Here is a 19669-nt window from a genome sequence, read left to right as displayed (position 1 = left end):
AATACACTTTATCAAAACTATTCTATGGTTATCAGTTCTTGAAATTATATATCATAAATCCATCTATATGATCTGCATACTACAAAATTAGAAATGATAAATAATTTGACCTGTACCGATAACCTTTCACCTTCTTTGTGAATTTCTTCTGACGACCGCCATCTTGTCGAAGAGATTTTGCACGTCCGATAAACACCTCAGGTAATTTCACCCTTTCTGTCCAAAATGCATGCTACTATAAATTATCTACTCCGTGCCAACGTAACATAGTATCGTATAGATCACATAAACGTTTTTGGAAGTGAGATTAAGCGGGTTTTTATGGCGTATTTTGTGGTGTTTTTGTCCGTCGAAGTGCTATCCCGATTTAGCTCCTCGGGTTCCATTGTGCACTATGTAGATAATCAGGTCACCGGTTGGGGCAGAGGTTGATAGCTTGATTACCTGGATGGGATCGACTAGCTAACGGCCAGTTGTTTGTTTGTTGAAACCCAAACGGTCCGGTCTGTATTTTCCCTCGCAAAAAAATGGCTGTTTTGGGGCTGTTATTGGGGGTGCTTTTTTGTGAGAGTTTCCTTGACCTTAGGACAAACTGGGTCGGGCCTCCCAAACAAATCCATAACGGACTACATTGTTAATGGTTTAGTATTATGGTAATTTGTTGACACCCAATCGTCAATGTACTGTGCCTTCCTATCAAATTGATTCTGAAATGTCGATCAGATTTTGTTTGTGTATGAATACCAGCAGAATTCAATGTGTTATCTTATTTGTTTACTCTTGATAATTTATTTGAAGTGAATTATGTAACATTGTGTTACAGTTGCAGTTTGGATAAAAGTATTTTCTTATTCTTTGATCGAAGACAGGGAAGTATTTTTGAAGTCTTTTTTTTTGTCTGTCTAGCTAGCCATTTGCAAGCTTTGTTTATTTATTTACTAGTATCTATTTATGCAGTTAGTTTGAACTGATTTCCAAGGGAGCCCTCTAATACAAAATCATAGCAAATAGTCATTGTCTTTCGTAAAGTATTGAATAAAGATTTGTGCACAAGCAATAATCTTGGTTGCTAAAAATCAAATGTATAAATTATAAAAAAATGTATTTTATACAAAACTTTTAGAGATTGAAAAAGATGCTATAAAAAAGTATAATACAGTATTTACAGTTTCATTGTTCAATCCCCTAGCTCTGAACATAACAATCGAACATTGGACCATGGCTTAACTTTTATGTTCTAAGGGCTTAGTTTCCTGTAGTGTTCAAGCGCAATGAACATTTAATGAGACCTCCCCTGAACATCCCGTCCTAAGGGCTTCAACCCTTTCTGGTAGCGCAGGGTTGGACAAATTTTCTCAAATTTACTTGTCCTATTGGGCAAGTACATAAAACATTTAGTACTTGCCCAAACCAACTTTTCACTTGCCCAAAATCCAAATGACATGTCTTTATGTATTTTCACTTCCATCAATGGTTCTGATGCTATTTTTTTGTGTTGACCAATGTTGATGCCAAGACTGTGAAAAGTAGCAAGTAGATCAAAATCTCACTCAATGTCGAAAAGTCTAACTTGCCTGATCAGGCATGATGATGTGGGGTAGGACATGCACTGGCCCGATCTGCATTTTCACTTGCCCGGGACAATAGAGCTAGTGGACTTGTCCAACCCTGTAGCGTCTATGCCGGATTAGTGACACAGCCAAGAATGAACTCAGGGCTTCTACAGTAGTTCCAGAAGCAGTGCTGCTGACCACTGGACTACTAGTATGCATGCAGGGCTCGAAATACCACATGCATATGCAAGTTTGTGCAAGTAAAATTGGTGTGGTGCAAGTAAGTTTAGACCAAACTTGCACCAGTGCAAGTTACTTTTGTCCTCTAATACCTGACATTAGAAAAAGCTTACACACACCGAGAATATTGTCTGTCATTGAAAGGTAAAAGAAAATAACACTGAATAAAAAAAAGCCTAAATTTGTTATTTCTAAATTTGGTTAGACATCCAGGTAAACTATTTTTTTAAACAAATCCATCTCTACAATGCTAATGATTCCTATGGTGCTGTCTTACCTTCATTTGCATATGAGTTACATTTGCATACTAATTAGTGACTTTAATATGTTCAACTGGTTTTTCCAGTTATATGTATTGTATTGAGTTGTTCTACCACTTCATTCTGGAGATGCTTAAGAATAGTTACTGTGATGGATGTCACTCGAAGAGTCCAGAAGAAATCTATGGATCTTATTGAGTTGTACAAAATGTAGACATTGAATTGTCTTTAATTGAGGCTAAATTCTCTGTTTTTATGAAACAGTTTGTACAATTTCAAACCAAAAATAAGATACGCTACGGAAAAACAAATATCCAAACATGTGGTCTTTACCGGTATGTATCCCCATTTACTCACGTACATTTGCAAATTTTCAGGAGAGGAGATAAGGGGTTAACAGTTCATTATTTTGGGTTGTGCAAGTAAGTTTCTTTTGGTGCAAGTTACCTTTGGCTTAACTTGCACAGGTGCAAGTTGACTGAAAAGTGTATTTCGAGCCCTGGCATGTGTACTACAATATGATGGTGGAAGATCCAGTCATTGCCATTTCACTGATAAAATCTTTTAAATGTAATTTATAGGTTCTAAACTCCTGATGGGGCAGGGAGCAGGAAAAGCCAAACAGGGTGCTGAGCAGCCGCCTGTAACAGAGGATTCTGGGAAGGCAGTAGAGGATGCTGGGAAGGCAGCCGAGTTGGCACCTACTGGTCCAGCCACCAGGAGGACCACCAGAGCCAGTCTTACTGCTTCAGAAACTAATGTCTTGGATGTTTCCTTCAAGAAGCAAGAAGGTATACTATCTATATAAGATGGTATAGAAATTCGATGAGTGTTGTTTACATGTAGTTGCCTGCTCTACTTTGACTGTCAACTATAAATTACCTGGTGACCGTTCCACTGTAGTACTCATAGAGAGCCCCTACTGTTTCTTTGCAGATTAAGTTTTAATTACATTATAATACCCAAAAGTGTTACTGCTATGATTGTAAATGTTATTGGTCAATGTGAGTTTGACTGATTAATTGATTGATTGATTAATTGGTTGATTGATGTGCTTATGTATTGGTTGATGTAGTTCTTGATTGTTGCTTTTTCAGGCTGTGTTGATCAGGCCGTAAAACAGACAGGCAGGAAGACAAGGATTTATTTATTTATTGATTGATTGATTGATGTGTTTGTGTATTGGCTGATGTTGTTCTTGATTGTTGTTTTTTCAGGCTCTGTTGATCAGGCAGTAGAACAGACAGGCAGGAAGACAAGGAGCACTGCTACCCCCTCTCCTGCCCAGTCACCCTCCAGAAAAAGGCCCCGCATCCTTCCATCAACAAGCAGCAGTATCACCACCAATGACATGAAGTATATGGCACTGAAGAGCAAGCCAGTAGTGGTGCTGGAGCGCTTGAGGATGTCACCAGACCAGAAGACTATCAGAGTTTCTGAAGTCACGAAGATGAAAGATGGAGCTATGGGTTTCTCTGGTAGGGGTACAGGCACATCTCCATACAAGGAAGCAATCACCAATGAAACAAAAAGCAGCTCATCAAAGAGTATGCCTCTGTCGTACTCTGCTTCAACAGCAAGAAGCCCAAGCAGCAGTAGCAGTTTTTCTGCAACCATTGTCATGCAGAACGTCAGCCCCACAGCATCGCCACGTAAGAGAGTCAGGTTCGATGATGTAGCTCTGACAGAATCAGATGCAAGTCCTGTGGTAAGCGACAAAACCCAGTCTACAAAAGAGACAGCTGCCATGGCTTCCTCTGTTGAAGCAACATCACGACCATCCCAGTCCAACGTCACTCCGCAACCAAGCACCAGTAAGTCAGGACCTCCTGTGGAAGCTCCAATAACCTGTCCACCCAGCCAGAACCTACCAGAACCCACAGTCGAAGCTCCAATAACCTGTCCACCCAGCAAGAACCTGCCAGAACCCACAGTCGAAGCTCCAATCACCTGCCCACCCAGTCAGAAGAGAAACAAGCTCACAGCCAGGAAGAGCACCTTTTCTGGGAAGAAGCCCAAGAGGCCGGGTGTGCAATCTGCTTTGGTAGATAATACCAGTGAAGACAGCAGCGAGGCAGATTCTGGAGTTTATCAAGTTGAGAAGAAGAGAGAAGAAACCAGTACAACAGTTGTTGAGCAGAATTCAAGTTCTGTGACTATGGAAGAAGCCACATCCAAAAACATAGCTCCTGAAAAAGAAGAGGAAAGCAATGACAAAGAACAGCCTCCACCTGAGCAACTCCAGGCATCTCCAGTGGCTTCTGGCGACCACAACTACGTTCGTGACTCACCTCAAACGAAAAATGCAACCAGAGGAAAGAGGAAAGCTAAAACTGCCTCACCCAAAAAGGCAAATGAGAAGAAAGAAGCAGTGACTGAAACTGAAAGTGGTAACCGTAGAAGGAGTTTGCGAGCTCCCAAAGCAAGAGAGTTTGGAAAGGAGTTCCAAGTTGATGTCTATTCCAAAACCACAGCTGATGATGTAGAGGGAAATGACGAAGACAGCCTCTCTGAAAAGGAGCAGGAAACTCCGGCACAGCAATCAGAAAACGACGATCACTCGTACATAAAAAGTGTTTCCCGTAGAAAGAGCAGACGGCCACAGAAGTTGGCCGTTTTAAAAGCCGATGCCTTGAAGTTAGATCAGGAAAATGAGGAAGCTGATGGAAATGAAGGGGATGAGGAGTTGCCTGTCAAAGAGGAGGCTGAGGGTAAAGAGGTAGACGAGACTATAGCTAATGAACCCTATTACTGTTCCGAGTGCTCACGATCTTTCACTCGCCAGCACACCTTCAACAGTCATATGGCGTCCCACGCTAGCGGAAGCAAAGACCCGAAACACCACAAATGTGACCACCAAGGATGCAACAAGACCTTTAGGGTGAAGAGCCACCTGGAAGAACATATGGTACTGCATGATGATGTTGAGGATGTTGCAATGCTGGAGACCAGGGAAGAACAGCCAGACCAGCTTGAGACTGACCAGGAAGACGGAACGGACGACCCCGATTACAAACCGGAAAGGCAGCTCGTGGGGAGAGGGAAGTCTCGAAGAATGGTCGAGCCGTGGGTACCGTGCCGTTACCCTGACTGTAAAAAGCTGTTCATCAGCAAGCGAGCCTGTAGTAAGCACGAAGAAAACTTCCACACGCCTGACCCCACACTACGATACCCCTGCACATATAAGGGATGCGAGCAGACGTTCACCAGTCGGCACTACCAAGCCAAACACGAGCTCGCCGACCACCCCAACGACCCGGACAAGCGGCCGCAGCAGTGTCCACACTGCCCGCTACGTTTCACTCACAAGGGTACTCTGAGCAAGCACCTGTCTGTGCACAACCGCCCCAAGGACTGGGCACCCATCTCTCACAAGTGCACCCAGGATGGCTGCACGCGGGAGTTTCCCACGCCAAGCAAGCTCCGCGACCACCTCCTGTCGCACGGGGTGTGCGCGGAGCCCAAGTTTCAGTGCGAGACGTGCGGGAAGTTCTTCCCCCGGAAGGGTCAGCTGAAGAAGCACATCATGTACACGCACACCAACGCCTCGCACGACTGCAAGCAGTGCGACAAGAAGTTCCACACCGACGCCAAACTCGCCAGGCACGTCTCCATTGCACACGAGCAGAAGTGGCCTCTGTCCTGCGAGCAGTGCGGCCGAGGTTTCCGCACGAGGTCTGTATCATTCACTATCCATTGTTTGATTATACTGCTGCTGGGATCCCTGATGCACCTGGGTAGGCAGCAGTCTTCACACAGTGCTTCCGTGCGGCTCTGTCCAGTGGGTCGACCCCTGTCAGACCACACACCTTAACCTTAACACAGTCCATCCAAGTTTTTCTCGGTCTGTATCTCTATCTGTATCAATTTAGCTGGTACATGTATAACTATCCTTCAGGGGAACACACCAGCTTCTGTATCTGTATCTGTGCAGCTGGTATAACCACCCTTTGGCATAACACATCAGCTTCTGTATCTGTATCTATATCTATATATAGCTGGTATAACCCCCCTTCAACGTAACACACCAGCTTCTGTATCTGTATCTATATACTAGTAGCTGTTATAACTGCCCTTCTGTGAACATCCACCAGTTTATTTGTCATGTTGTACATCATGCAAATCTTGATATTTTCCTTCTCTCCTGAAGGTCCCTCCTGTTGGATCACCAGAACATCCACAAAGAGAATCCAGTCAAGTACAAGTGCGAGGAGTGTGACAAGGAGTTCCTGGTGAAGGCCTACTTCAAGCAGCATATCCGCACTCACGACAAGGTGGGCGCCATACTTAGTAAGGACTCAAATACTGGGTGCATGTGCGCCTTGGTGCACCCAAAATAGGTTTACGTATGTACAGATATGAAAGTATACTAGTATACACCATTTTCTAGACATCTAGGTGTTAGAAAGATAATAAAATGTCTGTCATAGTACTTTAAGTTAGAAATTAAAGCTAGAATTCTAAGTTAGAATTCGGGTTCATTTTCTTCAATGCTCCAAACAGAAGTTGTATATTTCCCAATGATATTTCATCAACAACTTTTCTGCCTGTTTTTCTTTTCTAATTTTCTTAAAAATCACTGTACTCATTTTTTTCTTAGTAATGAATCATGAACAGAAAGAAGGACTAGTAATCAGGTTTTTCTGACATTCTACTTTATCTTATGTGGTGCACCCAAAATATTCCTGGTGCACCCAACTTTTAGGTTAGTCCCAAAAATGAATTTGGAGCCCTGATCTTGGAGACAGTTGGGTTGTCCTTTCAGTTGTGTGACTGATTTTCAAAGGAGCCCAACATGGGATACAAAAACGAATAAATAGAATTAATGATATGACAGTAGATTGTAATCAATCAAATGTTACTTTTATGGCCTTTGATTAATTGTAACTTTCATACAAGTAGATGTTTTGTTTCTTTATTACATTCTATCAACCACAAAATTGTAGCAAATTAAAACATTGTGGGGAAAGCTGCTTTGTTGAGATGATGATTTTATTTCCTATGTACCGTCTTCATAATAACTGGCGTCCTTTTTTCCTGTGCAGAAACTGAAGACCCACATATGTACCACCTGTGACATGGGCTTCACTTCCGGCTTCCTGCTCCGACGTCATGAGGTAAGCCAGCCATCATATATCTAGCCTGGGTACCATCCGGGTAGTACCCTGTTTTCTCAATTAACGTATGCACCCTCGTTTTAGGGCAAGCAGAAGGCAAATCTCCTGGGCTGAAACATGCAAAAACCCAAATAAAGTATGCACCCTGTCTCCGCTAATCTTGAACGTATTTTGAACTGGATAAATTCGGATTTATTGTGTTTTTCCCCGGGCATCTGTACTTAAATCAAAATTATCCAGGGAAAATAAAATAAATACACTCCATTGAGATATGTGTAGTTACACTGTGCATGCAAACTTTAACTTTCCGTTTGTGTGCCGCTGCGTTACTTGCATCAGAAATTGGACACTTGACACTTTGTTCAATTCTGCTACCCGTCTTGGCAACTGTATATTATTCAAATCTTTCAGTGGTGACGTCAGATAATGAGCAAATTTAAGAATATAGGAATGGGTTCTAGAGTGCTGATTTTGCCTTATACTGTAACAGTTGTAGATATTGTAGATATTGCATTGTTACTGCAATCCAAACATCTCTCCAGATATTGGAATATTCCTTTATGCATCCTGTGAAGAAAATGAGATAGAGCGCAGGATTTTATCATTGACATACATTTTGAACTTGTCCGACTGAAGGTTCGACACAGCACCGACCGCAGGTTCAAGTGCAAGTTCTGTGAGAAGACCTACAAGCACCGCGGAGCCGTGGAACACCACCAGAAGAAGGAGCATCGGGAACAGTTTGGAGCCGCTGGTGAGTTTTCTTGTCAGGGTTCTGCCTTCAACTATCATAGCACTATAACAGATACAGTTCATGGCTGCCATTACGGCGAAGGGATGTCTACCACAAAACTCTAAGAAACAATGACAGCTTCACCCAGTTCTCGGTTTAGAAACTTCATCCTTCATCCTATTGTGAGTGTATTAAAAATTGTATTATTAAAGAATCGAATATGTTTGTGAAACAGATTTGATATGATGTATCTACGTATACCATTAATGGGAAGAAACCACTGGATAACAAGAAATTACAGTCAAAACTGCTTTAATTCCCCCCCAGTAGTGGATGACTACCTGAACCGTTTCGCCTGTAACATCATCATCATCCCATAGCTTTAGCCGCAGGCTGATTAATCAGCTGTATAGGAGCAGCACAACTTGCTATGCTGACAGTTCCCTTGCAAACGTTGGACTTATGAATGACTTACCGTGGACCATAGTCCACTTTTCACCCACAGTAAATCCAACGGTCTGAAAATGGACTTACTCAGGGAGGACTGAAGATGTACTTACATGTACTGCCTAAATTGGTGTAAAGGCCTTACTCTGGATAATAGTCCAAACCAAAATGGGGTGGACTTACTTTGGGAGTAACTCCCCCTCTTGACACTTATTTCACCCCCAGTAGTGGACGACTACCTGAACCGTTTTGCCTGTAACGTCTGCGGGAGGACCGGACACACCAAGCAGGTCATCGAGAAGCACATCAAGGCCGTACACCTGAACTTGAGGGACGAGGCATGCCCATATAAGGGCTGCAACAAGGCCTTTGTGGACCAGAATGCCCTGCGGTCCCATGTCGCTACCATCCACGACCCTTCACTTCGACCATTCAAGTGAGTGGCACTGAATTTTTAAGTCGTCTACTACAATATCATTATTAGGGGAACACAGCAGGTTTTTTTTTTTTACTTTTGTTTTCTATTTTATTTTTCTGCCTGCTGAAGTAGCCTTTTATTGCCAGGTTTGTATTGATTAAGGTGATAAAAGATTTTCTGAACTAAATGAGTACAATATAAACAGGGCCAAATAGTCAAGGTTGTGCTTAATTTGTTCGTATATTTTGTAGTGAATGAAGTCAGATTCAAGTTTTCATGCCAGCCCTTTGTGTTCATTTTCTCCACATGCTTAATGTTTAGTAATACTTTACTAGTAATATGTTCAATGGCCAAAATGGAAATTCTGATGTCGAACAATGAAGGTCAAATTATACCAAGAGGTGAACATGGGTTTGAGTTCCAAACACTATTCAACATACTTAGCACCTTTGGTTTTTGTTTGACAATTGACTCTGATATTCACCCGCAGGTGTGACAAGTGTGACCGGAGCTTCTACAGGAAGAAGCAGCTTGACTGGCACATTTTCTCTCACGACAAGGATCTCAGTCCTCACCAGTGTGACAGGTTAGTTCCCAATCTGTATCTCCAGTAGGGCAAGATCTCAAGGAGACAGTGTTCTCAGACTTGGACAAGTCCATTAGTCCTGTCGTCCCGGGCAAGTAAAAGAGCTGTTTGGACAAGTGCATGTCAAATCCCACTTGTCCGAATGGGCAAGTAAGATTTTTCCATGAGTGCACCTCTCTCCCATTATAGTTCATGCCGGCTGCATGTGCTGATTGTGTTTCTGTTATTTCCCAGCTGTGGGAAGAAGTTTGTGTGTGCCCGGACCTTCGTGAACACATCAACGCCATCCACAAGAAAATCCCCCTAGTCTTCTAGGGCAGCTTTCACTGTTTTTAAAAAACATTTCCTTCATGTTTCTGTTATTTACCAGCTGCCGGAAGAAGTTTGTGTGTGCCCGCACCTAGTTTTTCCTATGACAGAAGCATTTTGTGAACGCCTGTCCAATTGGACCACACTTAACACTGTATCAGTCTCCGTGGCACTTCTTGGGTAGTTTTGACTGTTTCTTTAAACATTTCCGTCATGTTTCTGTTATTTACCAGCTGCTAGAAGAAGTTTGTGTGTGCTGTACCCTGTCTGTCAGTTAGTAGTTTTTCCTATGACTGAAGCATTTCGTGAACACCTGTCCAGTATAACCAGACTTTACATTGTATCAGTCTCCTGGGCACAGTTTTAACTTATTTCTAAACATTTCCTTCATGTTTCTGAAATTTCCCAGCTGTGGGAAGAAGTTTGTGTGTGCCCGCACCCTTCGTGAACACATCAATGCCATCCACAAGAAGATCAGCCCTTCACATTGTATCAGTCTCTTGGGCAGTTTTGACTGTTTTTTTTTAACATTTCCATCATGTTTCTGTTATTACCAGCTGTGGGAAAAAGTTTGTGTGTGCCCGCACCCTTCATGAACACATCAACGCCATCCACAAGAAGATCCGGCCTGGTCTTCTGGGCAGTTAACATGTTTTTTTAACATTTCCTTTATGTTTCTGTTACTTCCCAGATGTGGGAAGAAGTTTGTGTGTGCCCGCTCCCTTCGAGAACACATCAACGCCATCCACAAGAAGATCAGCCCTGGTCCTCTAGGGCAGTTTCCACTGTTTTTAAATATGTTTCCATCATGTTTCTGTTATTTCCCAGCTGTGGGAAGAAGTTTGTGTGTGCCCGCACCCTTCACGCCATTCACAAGAAGATCTGCCCTGATCTTCTAGGGCACAGTCTTCACTGTTTTAAGAAACATTTCCTTCATGTCTCTGTTATTTATCAGCTGTGGGAAGAAGTTTGTCTGTGCCTGTACCTTCTTTTTCCTATGACAGAAATATTTTGTGAACACCTGAACACTTATAACCAGACTTTATATTGTATCAGCCTCCTGAATTGCTCTGGTGTTGGTTGCTACATCGGAAATGTCATCGTGAACCATCTGTTATACGCTGATGACATATGTATTATCTGCCCATCTGTTAAAGGTCTGCAAAAGCTAATGTCTTTATGTGAACGTTTTGGCTCTGAAAACCATATAGTGTTCAGCAAAAGCAAGAGCCAATGTGTATATTTTCCATGTGGTAGACTCAAATTGCACGGACCGCCTCCTTCAGTCACCCTTTATGGCACGGAATTGCAGTACGTTACATCTGTGAACTACCTGGGTAACCAGATTACCTCTGACCTGTCTGATGATGAGTCAATTCGCTATCATGTCAGAGGGTTCTATACCAAAGCCTATTCCTTGATACGAAAATTCCGATTCGCCTCTCCTGGAGTGAAGCGCGTCCTTTTTGATGCATATTGTTCCTCGATATATTGCGCTCAGCTATGGTGTCAGTATAACTTGGGTACGATTCGCAGGCTACGCGTAGCCTATAACAATGCTCTTAGGATTGTGTTAGGTTATCGAACGAGAGATAGTGCCAGCCAAATGTTTGTGACACATGGGATTGATACTTTTGTAGCTAGAAGGAGGAAACTAACGCATGCATTTGTTCAACGCATCGCCACATCTACAAACAACATTATCTCCCGGTTATACCACTCAGATGCCTTCTTGCATAGCAAATTCTGGACACACTATGTGAATCTTGTTTTCAAAAGCCCAGGCTAATTTAACTTTTTTATTGTACATAAAGTGTATGTGTATTGTTGTATCGTATGTTTTTATGTGATATGGGCCAAGAGCCTGCAATAAAGTTGAAATTGAAAATTGTTATTCCCAGCTGTGGGAAGAAGTTTGTGTGTGCCCGCACCCTTCGTGAGCACATCAACGCCATCCACAAGAAGATCCGGCCCTACAGCTGCAGCTTCTGCTCAAAGTCCTTCTCCAAACAGCACGCCCTGGAGGACCATCAGAGGATCCACACAGGTCAGCAGCCAGCTCAGCAGATTAAGAAAGAATGAATGAATGAATGTTTATTTTACGTGTCTTACAACTGCAGGTCACCCAGCCCACATGGGCTTATGAGAGGATTGATGCGCCCTTATGTATACGCATATGGATTGGTTTGTGAGGGGTGTCAAGGAGGCCATATACATAAGGGCGCATCAACCCTCCCTGAACCGTGGCAGGTTTTGCCTTCCTGCCATCTACGATTCGCTGCTGACGTCATCCTCCGACTTCCGGAACATCAGTGAATCAAATCGTACATCTGATTAAAAAGATCAACATGCTTGACCGAAAATTTATGTTGATTTCTTCTTCTTTTGTTGGAACAAAGTTTAAAGTTTACAACAATTTTTGTCTGTGGAAATGTAATCTCAAATGCAGAGGCAAAAGTTGATAGCCAAGGCCATACCAATTTAATTTGTTGGTTCGCAGATTTTTTTTAAAAGATGATAAAGGAGTATGCTTAACTGGAAGAAAAAATATGGTAAAAACAAAGCCAGAGGACCAGGTTTGTGCCTTGGTGCACTCAGTTTTATGGAGTGAATACAGTCACATTCAAGTTTTCCTCCCTGCCCTATGCTTTTATGACGTCCGCTTGCTATATTTTTATTTCTAAAACTCCGAGAACCAATTGCAAGAGAGTCAATTGGCGTGGCCCAAGGTAGAAGTATTTTCTGAAATAGAAAATTACAGGCATGCTGAACCCTGCTTTCAAGACCATGCTGCAAAAGTGATTGCCATTTACTTTATTATGTAATAATCTTTTCTGCTCCTTCTGTTCCCTACAGGAGAGAAGAAGTGGCCTTGTGACCTGTGTGACGAGAAGTTCATCAACACCCACTACCGCAAGGTGCACAAGGTCAAGGTTCACGGGCTGGGCCACGCCTGTCTGCAGTGCAACCTGTCCTTCATGTCGACCCTCGCCCTCGAGCGCCACCAGAAGAGGCACGAGAATGAGAAGAAGACCCCCCGCGTGTACCGGCGGAAGCAGCCGAGGGAGACTGAGGAACAAGACACTCCTGTTATGTCACCTGGTATGCTATAGAACTAGTATGATGATGTGAACAGATAATGATAAAAGGATATAATATTGTGTACTTTCTACATGTAAGTAAGGAGCCTGGCAAACAAGACGCTCTTGTGATGTCACCTGGTGCGCTATAGTATGATGATGTAAACTTATGATAATAAAATGATATACTAGTATGTATTTTCTACATGCAGTTATCATTGAAGGCAATTGAGGGAGGCTGACGAACAAGACGCTCCTGTCATGTCACCTGTTATGCTAAAGTATGATGACATAAACAGATAACAATAAAATGGTATATGTACTTGATATGCACTACATGCATGTACTGTCAAAGGCAACCGAGGGAGCCAGACGGCCTAGATTTTTTCTGATATGTCAATTAATTAATTGTGTGTTACACCAAATTGCAGTTATATTCGCTACATTTTTGTATATAGATACAGACACCGTCTTAACCTTTTTATTTAGAAGTTAAGTATTTCAAAGTATTACATGTGTAGATGTTAATTTGTTTTTGTTATGTTATCTTAACGCTTTTAAAATGTTTGTTTGTTTGTTTGTTTACCTGTTCAAATCATACCTTTTACCCATTGTATGAAAGCACAGTTCAACCATTCCTGCTGCAAGAGTTTTTAATCTAATAAACCATTTTCTTTTTCTTCCCTTATATCATGGTAACCCAGCAAATGCAGCCGAAACTCTGACGAAAGCACAGTTCAGCCAATAAATTGTAACCTAATAAACCATTTTCTTTTTCTTCTCTCACGTCAGCTGGTACACCAGCAAATCCACCCGAAACTCCGTCCACATCGCAGCCAGTGCAGGCACCCGCCGCGTCCAATCAGAGCGACAGCGATAAACTGAACTGCGAGTTCTGCCCGGAGAGCTTTGCCACCTTCGAGGAGTGGGAGGGGCACCTGTCCAAGGTCCACAAGTGCACAGTGACGGTGCTGTCTGAAACAGGTCAGTTCAAGTCTAAGGTACTAGATTGTCTACCATGATACTAAACTGCTGGGGTAAGACACATAGGAGGGCACTTTTGTCATACTGTGTTAACCTCCTCAATACTTTGGGAGAATTTTAGCATGAAATTTCATCTGTGTTGGTAAACAACATTACGGATAAACTAAACTTTAACTAACCAATACTACAAATAGATTGGGACCCCAAATTTCAACAGAATGGACCCGTCTACTGTAGATTCCAAAATGTGACGTCGGAGACACATGACTGCAGACTGCCTTGTGAGAATGTCAAAGACTTTTGATTGTAAATATCTTGTTACGTATTTTAGAACTACAACGGTGTAGTGCACCCAATAAACCAGTTCTTCTCATCTTCATCTCAGGTCCAGACGAAGAGCCGGTGTACAAGGCCGTCATCCAGCCCACCATGGAAGACGGCAGCATCCCCAACATGACCAAAATGCCTGGACCACAGGCTGACCAGGCACCCGACAAGGATGAAGCAGCAGAAACTGTACAAGACACCCCATCGGGAGGGGGTGCCCTGGTCGCAGAGGCCGTCGCGGACGAGAGCTACGCCACGAAGACCATGCTCAACCTCATCGATAGGTTGAACAACGAGGTAGAACAACCAAAGGAACAGACGGAAACGAGTGCCATCGAGTCGTTTGATGTGATAAGTGGGGACGACTATGCCAGTCGCACCATGTTGTCCCTTTTAGACCAACTCAGTACTGATGCAACGCCAACTTCTTGAACCTAGAGATAGTCCAGACTTTTTTAGCATAACCGTTTCCTTTATCCAATCAGTGCACGCTTCATTCATGACCTATTTCTAGATTGTACACTCTGTTCAGTATTTGTCTGAAGGACATGCTACCTGAATTGTGGAAAAGTCTATGATCGTTGGGTGAACTTGGAACAGATTAAGCTCTCACCTCTTGAACCTAGAGATAGTCCAGACATTTTTCATCATAACCCATTTCTTTATCCTACTAGTGCAAGCTATACTTATCACCTATGTCTAGATTGTACACTCTCTTTATCATTGGTCTAAAGGACATGGTACCTGAATTGTGGAAAAGTGTAAGATCCTTTTGTGAACTCAGCACCGATACAGCTGTCACCTCTTGAACTTAGAGATAGTCCAGATGTTTTTAGCATAACCCTTTTCTTATCCAATCAGTGCAAGCTACATTCATAACCTATTTCTAAGTTGTACACTTTCTTCAGTGTATGTCTGAAGAACATTGAACATGGAAAAGTGACAGCCTTGGTTCTATTTGATTTACTATCAAGGCTGTCATTCTCTCTCCTTCAAACAATCATTTTTATCAGTGAGAGAGTATGTGAGCCCTGGTCGTCAAATTGGATGTTACTCAGCCTAGATAAATGAAGTTTCCTTAATTGAAAATGGAGAAAGTGGTAATGTTAGACATTCACAATGGGCAGAAATTGTGGAGAGTCTGCTTTTGACACTTCTTATGATAGAGATTAAGATGTCTTACATGGAATGGCAAGCCTAGCAAAAATATAACAGGACAACAGTGAAACATGATACATGTAGGGCTTTATTGGGACATTGAAGATACATAGAGACATTCAAAACAGTGCCAAGAACTTGCTAAGTCAGAATGATGACAAGAACCAATTGTGATGACATCACGGCAACGCCGTGTAGGCAAAGGCAGGTTTTAGGTAGATATTGATTACCGGTAACATGTTAATTTGTAATCTGATTGGCTCATTTGAATATTGATTAGTAACATGAACTGCTAACGTCCTTTTCCCCCACCAATCATTGACTACCGTCGATGTAAAGAAAAGCAGTGATTGCTCATATTGGTTTACATTATCTTTATCATGAACACATGGCACACTGGTTAGTTTTGTAAGCCATGGAGCTACATATAATAAATTTTTGTACCATCGTTCATTGCAATCAAGCAAAACCTGCTCACCTCAAATTTTCAGTATATTTACATGTACATCGACCCTTTTCAGGAGTGATGTTGATTAGATTACTCTGACTCAATCTTACAATCTTGCAGTGAGAAATTAACTGTAACTGCTTGGCAAGTGATAATTGCCCTGTGGCATTAACGTTGTATGGTTCAAGTTGCAGGAAGCTCTATAAGAGGTCATGTTGGCTATTTGTTATTGTTAACTGGAACAAATGTCCATATCTAAGGCAATATACCACAAGCATTCAATGCCACATCGCTTGTAAATGCTGGTAAGGAAGTGTGCCATTCTCTTCTAGTCAAATATTGTGAGTCATGTGCAATGTTATGTTGTATCAATGATAACTGACAAATGTATTGAAACTGTTAAAAGCCCATCTTCTTTTTAAGCAGCTCAGTGCATGCACTGAGGTAGTATTATATGTTATATCACATTGTAGTACTACATGCATTTCTAGAAATTTTAGAGAACGTAGGGTACTATCTAATGCAGTTTAGCTTATACCATGGCCAAATTTCAAAATACACTGTGCTACCACAAAATGTGCTTGTCCTAAGTTTAAATTTTACCTTTGCAGTTAAAGACTGTTATCATCTGTTCAAAGCTCCAGGATATGTAAGTGCTATCCCAACTTGAAGGGGATTGCTGGCATATATATGGCCTTTGTTTAGGGAGAATCCTTTATAGATTACTGTACATTGCATCGTGTTTGTTAGCCACAACATAAAAACCATCTTTGTCCCTCAGTTGTGTTTCTAGTATTTCCTAAAAATGTGACAGGACGTATTTAAAACTTCCTTAGAAGTGCAACTCCAAAGTAGCCCTTTTTTATTCATTTCCTTTTCTGTTTATCTCTAAAATACATTAGGTATGAAAACTTTGTTTAATGTTATCCTTCCCACTTCCTGTTCATGTGTGCACTTGTTTTCTAGTTAAGAATGTTCTGCACTTCTGTATGTCTTGCTCTAAGTTTATACGTTGTTTGTTCACTTGCATTTTATCAGTTTACTAACGTCTTGATATGCCTTGCTTCTTTCATCGAGGGAAATACATCAGTACCAAGGAGGTTTTACCTACTTGATAGTACTCAGCAGCAGGCTATAACACATGCACTTTTGTACTTTTGCAGATAAAAATGCATATATTTGTTTACTTGTTGCTTTCTTTTTTTTCTTTCTGGTGATTTCCTGTGTGTGCGATTTTCTTTCGCTATAATGGATCTGTTACTTAATAATGTTTTAGATGGTAACCGTAAGGTATTGGAGTCTTATGTTTTACCAGTAACTAGTCAAACTATGGTCTAACTTAACTTAACAGAGGCAGTTACCATTGTTTATATCAAGATAGGATACTCCACCAAACAGATCCCTTTTTGTCGAAATAGACCATTGTTTTGAGCATTGCCCATTCACAAACAAGTAGGTTCAGGTCCGGCCATGGACCTGAACCGCTGGACCGTACCTGGACCTGAATTTGCTGTACCGGTAACTTGTAACGTTACCTTTTCATAGCCACCTGATATATATTTTATAGACTTGCCATGTATACTACTAACTTTATCGGTGATAGTTGGGGTCAAAAGTTAAAGGTTACTATTCCAACATGGCGGCGGTGAGTGCAGACGAATTCGTCGACACTCAGACCGTGACTTACTCCAATCCTAAACATTTCTCGAGCTTTTTCGCGGTGTTGGGGGATCTTCAAACTAACGGTCACTTCCAGGATGTCACTCTTGAAGTCTGCGGGCGTTTATTTCCGTGTCATCGGTTGGTTTTAGCGGGTGTCAGTCCTTATTTCCATGGCATGTTTGCAGTGCGCAATAAGGAAGAACGCATTTCTGTCCAAGACCCTTGCTTAGACACAAGCAGTATCAACTCTATCATACAGTACGCTTACAGTGGAAAACTCGAGTTGTCCACGGATGACTTGGAAGGCGTTCAGAGACTGGCCGTTGCGGCGAAGTTCCTCCAAGTTGATTTTGTTTACGAGACTTGCACCGCACTTCTAGAATCCCAACTGGATATAACTAATGCCGCTCAGACCTACATCTTTGCGGCCTCAAATGACGTGGAGAAACTGCAAGTCTCCAGCAAAGCGTTTATCTGTAGACACTTCCCTCGGGTGAGTTCGACGGAAGGTTTTAAAGAACTGTCTCCAGACCAGTTCCTGGACTTGATCAGCCATGACGAACTCGACGTTAAGTCTGAAATCTTGGTCTGGGAGGCAGCAACAAAATGGCTTGAGTCGGACGCCTTCAATAGAACTGTTCACCTAACAGCAATCCTTCAGAAGGTCCGGTTTTCTCTCATGACACCAGACGACATTGAAGTTATAAAAACCCACAAGTTGCTCGGCGAGCCACACGCGGCACAAATACTCGCCACGCAAATCCAGTCAGCCGAGGAAGACAGCGACCGGCCGCCGGAGTGTAGTCGGAAGAGGTACGGCATGGCCGCCGAGGAAATGCTGCTGATCTTCGGTGCCTGTAGCACGGACTCCAGGTGGGAGGACCTCACAGAGGGCCGCGTGTCGAGTGCAGAGGAGTTGGAGGGAACGCTGGCCTGCTACAGCCCTCTGACCAGGGAAGTGTACAGCATGGCCAAACCGGGGGACACCTGTCCAGCAGCCGTGGTAGCAACGCCATCTAGCGACATCTATGCCATCTACACCACTTCAGCACCAAGGTTAGAAACCATTGTACTAATACTAAAGCCATCCAATGACAACTTCACTCTTGTCAATGACATGCTATAATACAAACAGTATTTTATCATCAATTTAACCTTGCTAAGATTAGCATTTATTGCTAATGGTAGTCAATAAACATTCAAAATGTTAGATAGTTATAAGTTTTGTTCGAACTCGTGCATCTAATTGCTACATGCATTAAAGGTGTGTTTTGTTTAAGTAATTTTTTTAACTATTGAATAAATATTGTATTATCCAGCAGTAAGGATTGATTTCAGTTCAATTCATAATCAAATTTCCTGGATATTCGAATGAAAACTCTGTGTTGGTACTATTGGTACAATCCATAGTTACAAAGTTCAGCTTTGTTCCAACCCAACACAAAGGAAGCACTCACCATGAATTTTCGGTCAATTTCGCAAACCTTTGTCAGATGTCTGATTCACTGCGCTGACATTCCGGCATTGGGAAGTGATTCCGTCTTCCTGCCATTTATGATTCGCTCCAGACATTATCACACTTCCCACTGCCGGAACATCAGCACATTGAATCAGACATCTGAGGAAGGTCTGCGAGATTGACAGAAAATTCATGGTGAGTGCTTCCTTTGTGTTGGAACAAAGCTCAATTTTGTAACTATAAAAAATAATTTTCTAGATGACTTATCTTCACAATCTTATGACAGTTGAATGTATTGCTAATATCTGTCAGTCCTTAAGAACTAATCAAATATTTTAATATGAAAATGATGGACCTGCCATTCCACAGGTTTCTTCAGTACGACCATTTCCACAGCTGCTGGGTGGAGAGAGCCGCACCGCTGACGTGGCCCTGCCATCCGCGTGAGCTAGTCTGCTCTCACGGCTGCCTGTACCTGTTCTCAGATGATGATGACATGACAGTCCAGCAGTACCAGCCTAAAGTAAACCAGTGGTAGGAAGTTATCATCATTATATTCAATGCTAGTTCACCTTTATCCATTGGGTAACCTATATCCGTTGCTTTTAAAAACGGTATTTGGGGATATCACGTTGACGGACGTTGGTTTAAAATTTCAATATTTTCAGTACATTGCATTCTAAAACTATAACCCGTTGAATTGATGTGCTTAAATACACTGTTTTGCCAAACAACGGATATACGTTACCCCGTGGATAAAGGTGAACTAGCATTAGTCGAATCTTGGTCAATGGCAAACAGCTAACAATGAGGTCAGAATGAAGATCATCCATCTTTTCCGTTTATTCACTAACGTGAAGTTGATTTCTATGTTGATTTTGATCAATT

The 19669-nt window shown here is 42.1% G+C and overlaps 2 protein-coding genes across 2 annotated transcripts in view; both read left to right on the top strand.

The window, feature by feature from the left end:
* Positions 1 to 43: 43 nt before the first annotated feature.
* Positions 44 to 14988, top strand: LOC118417471. The gene is made up of 12 exons (XM_035823036.1): positions 44 to 201; positions 2635 to 2844; positions 3271 to 5728; positions 6204 to 6327; positions 7099 to 7170; positions 7807 to 7924; positions 8576 to 8786; positions 9259 to 9354; positions 11565 to 11710; positions 12520 to 12765; positions 13536 to 13727; positions 14113 to 14988. The coding sequence occupies exons 2-12, from the start codon at positions 2649 to 2651 to the stop codon at positions 14484 to 14486; spliced, it is 4233 nt and encodes a 1410-aa protein (XP_035678929.1). The 5' UTR covers positions 44 to 201; positions 2635 to 2648; the 3' UTR covers positions 14487 to 14988.
* A 71-nt stretch (positions 14989 to 15059) lies between these two features.
* The window catches only part of LOC118417470 (kelch repeat and BTB domain-containing protein 7-like), an 8456-nt gene continuing 3846 nt past the window's right edge, over positions 15060 to 19669 (top strand). The window contains exons 1-2 of the mRNA XM_035823035.1: positions 15060 to 18378; positions 19151 to 19315. Of these exons, the coding sequence (XP_035678928.1) occupies positions 17297 to 18378; positions 19151 to 19315 (1247 nt within the window). The 5' untranslated portion in view covers positions 15060 to 17296. The remainder of the gene's footprint in view (positions 18379 to 19150; positions 19316 to 19669) is intronic.

Source organism: Branchiostoma floridae, chromosome 6 (assembly GCF_000003815.2).
Source record: "Branchiostoma floridae strain S238N-H82 chromosome 6, Bfl_VNyyK, whole genome shotgun sequence".
Taxonomy (NCBI): Eukaryota; Metazoa; Chordata; class Leptocardii; order Amphioxiformes; family Branchiostomatidae; genus Branchiostoma; species Branchiostoma floridae.
The sequence above is the reverse complement of the archived record's forward strand: the minus strand, read 5'-3'. Positions and strand labels throughout refer to the sequence as shown.